The sequence below is a fragment of the Coptis chinensis genome, chromosome 6 (genome assembly GCF_015680905.1).
Source record: "Coptis chinensis isolate HL-2020 chromosome 6, ASM1568090v1, whole genome shotgun sequence".
Lineage (NCBI taxonomy): Eukaryota > Viridiplantae > Streptophyta > Magnoliopsida > Ranunculales > Ranunculaceae > Coptis > Coptis chinensis.
This window is the reverse complement of record NC_141461.1, coordinates 91,474,065-91,481,001: the sequence shown is the minus strand read 5'-3', so window position 1 is coordinate 91,481,001 and position 6,937 is coordinate 91,474,065. Positions and strand designations below refer to the sequence as shown.

The 6,937-nt window shown below is 35.2% G+C and overlaps 2 protein-coding genes across 9 annotated transcripts; one reads left to right on the top strand and one right to left on the bottom strand.

The window, feature by feature from the left end:
- Positions 1–877: 877 nt before the first annotated feature.
- On the top strand, positions 878–2,682 carry LOC147495384 (small RNA degrading nuclease 5-like). Of its 3 annotated transcripts, none has more exons than XM_086564033.1 (6): positions 878–1,136; positions 1,371–1,427; positions 1,515–1,580; positions 1,863–1,996; positions 2,182–2,283; positions 2,492–2,682. In XM_086564033.1, the coding sequence occupies exons 1-5, from the start codon at positions 909–911 to the stop codon at positions 2,237–2,239; spliced, it is 543 nt and encodes a 180-aa protein (XP_086420159.1). In that variant the 5' UTR covers positions 878–908; the 3' UTR covers positions 2,240–2,283; positions 2,492–2,682. The 3 variants fall into 3 exon arrangements, with proteins under 3 accessions (XP_086420159.1, XP_086420157.1, XP_086420158.1); XM_086564031.1 differs by having other exon boundaries at positions 2,171–2,283; XM_086564032.1 differs by having other exon boundaries at positions 2,182–2,682.
- Positions 2,683–2,690: 8 nt separating this feature from the next.
- Positions 2,691–6,731, bottom strand: LOC147495383 (uncharacterized). 6 transcript variants are annotated; one of them, XM_086564036.1, is made up of 4 exons: positions 6,659–6,731; positions 5,281–5,920; positions 4,289–5,178; positions 2,691–3,275 (listed from the first exon to the last, which is right to left on the bottom strand). In XM_086564036.1, exons 2-3 carry the CDS (start codon positions 5,833–5,835, stop codon positions 5,155–5,157), a joined length of 579 nt encoding a protein of 192 aa, XP_086420162.1. In that variant the 5' UTR covers positions 5,836–5,920; positions 6,659–6,731; the 3' UTR covers positions 2,691–3,275; positions 4,289–5,154. The 6 variants fall into 6 exon arrangements, with proteins under 6 accessions (XP_086420162.1, XP_086420160.1, XP_086420161.1 ...); XM_086564034.1 differs by lacking the exon at positions 6,659–6,731 and adding an exon at positions 6,300–6,623; XM_086564035.1 differs by lacking the exon at positions 6,659–6,731 and adding an exon at positions 6,312–6,623.
- Positions 6,732–6,937: the final 206 nt, after the last annotated feature.

Genomic DNA, 6,937 nt, shown 5'->3' with positions numbered 1-6,937 from the left:
ACACTTAAATTGCATCAACCAAGCAACACTACACTTTGCTTCCAATACAGTATTTCACTAAAGTGCAAAAAACAAATAGAGTTCGACTAATTCCGTATGCTATTATTTAACTTGTATATTTCATATATACACACACAAGCTTAATAGGGAGTTTTGGAGACACTAGAATTTCCAATGTATTTACATCCACCATATATGGACAAAAGAAAATGATTGGACTACTACTTGTCCAATACTGTAGCAATTGTCCTTTTGCATTTCTAAACTTCAATATTACTCTCATCAACCTAATTTGAAATAAAAATCTCATTACTCTCGTCGAAGTATTCCTTAGCATATCTCTACACTATATAATAGGCTTTCGGAAGCCTCCTCAACTCTCGAGTAGGCAAATTTAAATCTCTTTATTTACTTAATTTAGAAACACCTCCTTCACTAAATTTAGAATAAATACCACTTTTATTAATATAATTTGAATAAAGTCATTTTTTTTATTAATAATTTAGAAACACTTCTCTAATGTCACTTAAATTAAATAATTATCTCAATTTTCCACATTAAAATTAAAACAACTCCTATTTTATTATTTATAATTTAAAATAAACTCCCTAATATCACTTTAATAACATAATTATCTCACATTTTATTTAAAAAAAATAAATAAATGAGTCTCTCATCTATAATTACAATTACCATTTACAATTAGAATTCAAAGAAATCATACTATCTATCGATCCCGGTTTCAAAACTTAAAAAAACCAATACTCAGCATGGTTTGCATACTTGTATCAAACAAAAATTTGTTTAGATAGGCCGAATGAGTTGACCCGCCCAGATAATTTTACCTTTAAAATAATGAAACGAGTCCGCCAAAAAAAGAGAGGGGCAGAAACAGCGTTGGTTAATATATGCTGCTACCCTTCTTTGCCGCGACTACTAAAACTAATCCTACTCCTTTTTTCTTCCACTCTGATAATAATAATAGTAATAATAATAATAATACTAAACCCGTCAGTAGAAATTGCCGAGAGAAAATAATGAGTTCTACCTCTTACAAGAAAGCCAAAACAAATGCAAAAACAACCAACAGCAGCAATGCCTCAACTTCATCTTACTTCGATGTGTACGGCCCACAAGTAAGTTTTTTTTTTTTTTTTTTAAAATTTAGTCCTCATTGTGCTCTTCAGATACCATATTGATATTTTAACTTTGCTCAGAATAACAAAGTATTGTTTTTTATTATTAATAGTTGATTTTAAGTATAATTTCAAAGTATTCATGGAACTAAAACTTTGCCCTATTGCCTAGTTGTATTGTTACTGATAGAGTACCTAGTGATTAATGTGGAATGCTAATCATTTTATATGCAGGCAAAGGCAGGTGCTGTTTTTAAGTCTGCTGCTTCGGACTCTGTATTAAATATTCAAGTAGGTTTTACGATTTACTTATTCATTTCCGTCAAGATGTTTGTGTTAATATTCTGAATGTCTGATGATATCTCTGTGGTGAAACAGGATGTACAAGGACTTGTTACCTGGGTGCTTGGTGAAGGTGTTAATCCATCTTGGATTTTTATCAAAGTAAATAATCTTCTTCTCATTGTTTTTTTTGTGTGTTCTTCTACTTTAATTCCACATTTCCACACAAATAGGAACATGCTACTGGCACTGGGCACAAACAACTGGTTTTCACATTTTCAATTCTTCTTATAAATCCATTTTGAAACTCTGTCCATTATTAACCAATGAAGTTTGGTTAGCAAGCATTTGAAAGATATCATCAGGTGCTTTTCGTTTTCACTGTTATGATATATGGCGCTTCTATACCTTTATATACTGAGCAGGTATTCTTATGATCTGCAGAACAAGCCCCTTATACGAAAAGTGGTTCTCCTTTATGTCCCAGGGCTTGATGCAGCACTTTACATGGCACATACTGCTCTGCTTGCTGGTCTTAAAGAAATATGTGGCAATCCAAGGGCGTTATTAGCTCTTAGGTTGGTAACAAAAGCTCTAGTGGTTTTTTTTCTTAATCTTATTTGCTTTTAAAAGAAATTTAATTCACTGGTCTATAATTGATTTTCTTGATATTTTTACACTAGTCCTTGATGCCTTGCCTATTTTTGATTTCCAGTGCCTCTTATTTATAGTGGTTCTATGTTCTTTGCTAGCTGTGTATCAGATGGGATGCAGACAGTAGATGCACTATTAACAAGCAGGGTGAAGAGAAAGAGGAATGAGAGTGAATCAGTTAAGAAGAGGCCTGATCAAGCGTTGGAACCAGGTTAGTTGGTTTCCTGAAAAAAATTAGGGATCGTAATCTTGTGACAATGTCTGTACTGATGTTCTTAGTGTAAGGGTGTCTTTTAGGCATGATTAATGATTTTTTATAAGATCTGTATGGTGAAATAAGCGGTAATGTTTAGATATAAATATAGAAATGGTGGCAATGCCAATGGATAACTGATGGTGTTGCTCAATTCAAATTAAAGTCGATCAGGTAAGAGTCAATGGTGCACAAGGCAGTTTTTGTGGGAGTCATCAAGAATGTGGAGGCAATGTCACCAAGTCACCTGCGGGATTGGGCTGAGGTTCAAAGCTTCTAATATTATTATGCTAATTCGTGACGCATGGAATCGTTTTGTAGTTACTATTGTTAAATGCATGTTCATTTGGTTAGTCATTACAGTGTGTTTTTCCACTTTGCTACTTAATCTCATATATCAAAAAATAGAAAAGATTAAATCAATATCCAACAGCCAATCCTATGCCTAAACTTTCCATAACAGTTACTAAAATCTAAAGTAGACTCGCTTGGTTAACTAATCAGGTCTTCATTTAAACCTATCCATTTCCTGAACCTTCAACTTTGCTCCCCATTTAGTGATTTAGATGCTTAATTAGACTCCGCTTAATTGATGCTGAGGCGATTCATCGCTTAAACAGGCTGATATCTTATCTAATTATCTATCTGTTCCAAAAGCATAAGCAGCTTCCACTGAATCAGTTTCCATACACACTGTAGTAGTCCATTCTATGTCAGTGGCCTCTTCAATGGTATCAATAATATCTCCATGCACACTGTAGTAGTGCATAGTTTGTATGTTGAGTGTTAGAAAATGGCGTACAATGCCTACATGCCTGCCAATGTCAATAGCATATTGCGATTGCGTGATTACTTGTAAAGCTGCTCCATGATCTTCATCAAACGTTCTACTTTATAACCAATCATTTCGTTGGCCAAAAAACACCATTATGAAAGAAATAGAGTGAAGGCTGCAGCACAAATTAATGTCAGAATAGAAAAGGAATTGGCCAATAACCAAATAGTAGATAATTTTTATCCAAAAAAAAATAGTAGATAACTACAACTAATTCAAATATGCACATTTAGAGGATGACTCCACTTATTTGTCCAAGTTGGTTAATTAGAATTCTCAATAAAAAACACTATTTATCCAAGACAAGTAGATAGGCATTATAAGAGCATGTCAAAAGCAGTTTGAGATACTCGTTGCAGAGGGAGACTTGCCATAGATTGCTATCTAGAGGCAAGAGTGGGCAGAAAATCTTGTTAGATAACCCACTCCAATACCAATTTTGAGGGAGATATAGGATTTCTGGCAAGAAGTTAAACAATAAGCAATAGCAATTTCCTGATAAAACATACTGCATAACATACTACATCAGCTTCCCGTTATGCAGTTAAAGGCTCAAGCGATGTTAGGCAGTGAGGTGAACTTAAGGGCTAGACAGGAGCCTAGATGACCGTAAGCATCCTTAGCTCTGAGGCGAACCTACTGCGTAGGCACGCTTTGGATTGCTCGGAGTTTTCCTGGCTAGCAACTATGTAGTATGACAGAAGTATTCCATATGAACATGCACCATAAACTGGTTCCCAACAACATAGATAGAAGTAGTCCAGTGGGCTACTGGTCAAGCCTTGGGAGGTTCAGACTTGTCATACTAATATTTTAATCTACCAGTCAATGTGGTAAAATATAACTTCATTTCGTCTTATACTAAGGAGAAGTGAGCATAAATTTTTTTCAAGGTCTACAATAAGATAGGATAGTATATGGTGGGGTTATGAAACACTTTGAATCATCTCAGAGGTCTCAGAGTGAGTTTCTTTACCACCAACATACATATCAGTCATTAATTGATATTAAAGATTATTACAATTTCTTCGCGCTAAATCAACTAAAGATATTCTATCAATTCAAATAACAAAATATAATTTCAAACTAAAAAATTTCAGGTTACCATAGCATTAAGAGTATACATACCTGAGCATCATCTGCAATTCGATCTCAAAATTGATCTCATACTCTTGCCCAATGAAATTCAGCTACCATTTGTTGTTCCATGATAAATTGATAATCTATGCATTGAAAGAAAAGAATCCAAAATTTAAGATCGTAATCGGCATGTTGCATTTAAAGAGAGAAATTTGGATTGCCCCATGAAGAACCACTCTCAACTTAGTGTGTTGAGATATTTGCATAAAGTTTGGATATATGGGTCAAAAGCAGGGTCAAATTAACTGAATGTAGATCAACACATCATGCTGCAGTGGGTGTTTCAAAACAATGAATTCGAACTAAACAACATGGGAGAGAAATGTTCATGACAAAGACAAAACATAGAAGGAACCTGAAATACCAAAGAAGCATATACTGGTGGAGTTATCAGAAAGAACCTGAAATGTTCACATGGCAATCTTGGGAGATCAGATACTGGTGAAGTTTCTCGTGGAAAACCAAAGAAGCAGAGAAAATTCAGGAAGAAAGGGTCAAAAGATTTAGGGAAGAACAATGAAAATACATCTGATGCTCATTTGTCTGTGAAACCTTCTTTTCCAGCAAAGAAAAGGGTTCATGTGCCGCAGTGCCTTCCATCTGAGACCCCATCACATGCACAGAAGTATGAAGAAAGATTGAGTAAAAAATCAGAACAAGGCCCTTGGGATGGTTCAAATGCACTGAAGGAGAGGCCTTCTTTTACTGCAAAGGGAGAACCTGTGTTTTCACCTTTCTTTTTGGTTGAGCAATGAAGCTGACAATAACGAAGATATAGAGATTGATTAGTCAGGCAATGGACATTGATCGTGTAGCAGAGACTCCACCACAACAGCATCCTACTTTTAGTGATATCAAAGAATCAGACAATGAAAGCCCTGTCCAAATGACCAGTAATGTAAGTATTTAATCTAGGGGAATCATAGATGCTAAGGCTCAAGAGTAGTTTAAATTATGATCTTAATAAGAAAGTAACTTACTTGATGAAGCCTAAACAAAACATAGAAGGAATCATTCCCATAAAAAATTCGAGACTCTTCCGTTTTCTTATCGGATAATGCTGGAGGAACATGTTTGGCAAGAGGCTTCATGGCATTTAAATCGCATTCTGGATTTGGCAATAGCATCCCATCGCCTTCAGTATCATTTACATCAGCCATCCCTTCAGCCTCACCTTCACTTTCAGCCTTAGCATCATGATCAGCATCTTCTTCCTCTTCCTCATGATCTTCACATGAGCACTCTTCACCATCCCCAGACTCGCTCCCTGAAACATCTTCATCGGCCTCGGAAGCATTATCACTATCCTCTATAGATCTTTGAGCACTCTCCTCACCCTCATCATCAGCCTCTCCATTGTTCTCTTTTGCTTCCTCAACACATATGTCTACTCCATGGGTATCGTGATATTGCCTGCTTACAGCACTATCCTTTGCTTTAGAATCACCAAGTATGTCAGAATCTCGACAGACATGCAGCAAAATTATCCCCTTCAATATCTCCATTGGGTGAGAATTCACCTTCCTCTCTTTCATTTTTCAAGTTACTTCCAGATTCTACCTGACATTTGCTACTCCTGGTTCCTTCTGCCGTCAAAACTTTCCTCCTACTACTGCCACCCTATACATAATTGAAATTCACAAACAAATTGGATTCTGCATACCACCAAATTTTACAAGCATAATGACATCCTAACTGGGCAGTTATCTAAAATGAAATCCACTGAGACTTGACGTTAATTGATAATCATCTTATCCATGCCCAATAAAAACTAAAAACTAATGGAGTTTGTATGTATGGCCTCTCAACTCATGGATCAAATAAATAATAATAAAAGCAAGTATACATCCTAGTTCACCATTAAAATCAATATAGGGAAATTCAAAAGCTAAGACATTCGAATTTTGGACCAGATATAATTTTAAACATCTAATTACTGATCATGCTTCACCAGTGCTATGCAAGGTTAGAACAACATAGATAGATCATTGAAACCTACAAAGTGGCCCACCATTTCTTGATCCGTTGATTGACATGTTTATCTTTATAACTTTATTGATCTATGATATTTCCTTTTCCCACTAACATAAGGTTTGATCAACTTAAATACAAAGAAGTGAGTAAGCCACTGGCAGAATTCTATTAACTTAATGGTCTTGATACTATTTTTACACGCATTATAGAAGCCTAAGAGCATCTGAATTGGTTGGTTTAACTTCCCACCTAAGGAGTTACCACTATTGGCAAATCCAGAAACAAACTCTACCATAACTTTTTTGACCAGGATAATGTGTACTACACAAATATAGTGGTCTTCAAATTCATCTTAAATTCTCAATGTTACTGTGAGGTACTTACGTTGTAATCTTTGCTTGGTTTTTACTTGTTTCAATATAGTAGTCTAGCAACATTTATGAGTACATATTTACACGCAGAATTTCAATGACAAGCATAATATAAATGTGATGAACAGGCCAAGGAAGATTACAATTGATTATGGCCTCTCAATTATTAGCATGTGTGCTGACATCTTTTTCTTGTCTTCTTTCTCAGTTGCATGTACTACCAACTATGAATATGCTAATAAGGTTAGTTTTGTACTGTTAAATATTATTGTCATTTCATGGAAAGAAAGTT

Excerpts from the sequence above, each read along its gene's own strand:
- LOC147495383 (XM_086564036.1), bottom strand. The coding sequence starts at position 5,835 with ATGAAAGAGAGGAAGGTGAATTCTCACCCAATGGAGATATTGAAGGGG. Across the intron at positions 5,179-5,280 it reads TTTTGTTTAGGCTTCATCAA|GGCTTTCATTGTCTGATTCT; the intron begins GTAAGTTACTTT and ends TCATTTGGACAG.
- LOC147495384 (XM_086564031.1), top strand. The coding sequence starts at position 909 with ATGCTGCTACCCTTCTTTGCCGCGACTACTAAAACTAATCCTACTCCT. Across the intron at positions 1,581-1,862 it reads CATCTTGGATTTTTATCAAA|AACAAGCCCCTTATACGAAA; the intron begins GTAAATAATCTT and ends TATGATCTGCAG. Across the intron at positions 2,284-2,491 it reads TGATCAAGCGTTGGAACCAG|TCGATCAGGTAAGAGTCAAT; the intron begins GTTAGTTGGTTT and ends TTCAAATTAAAG.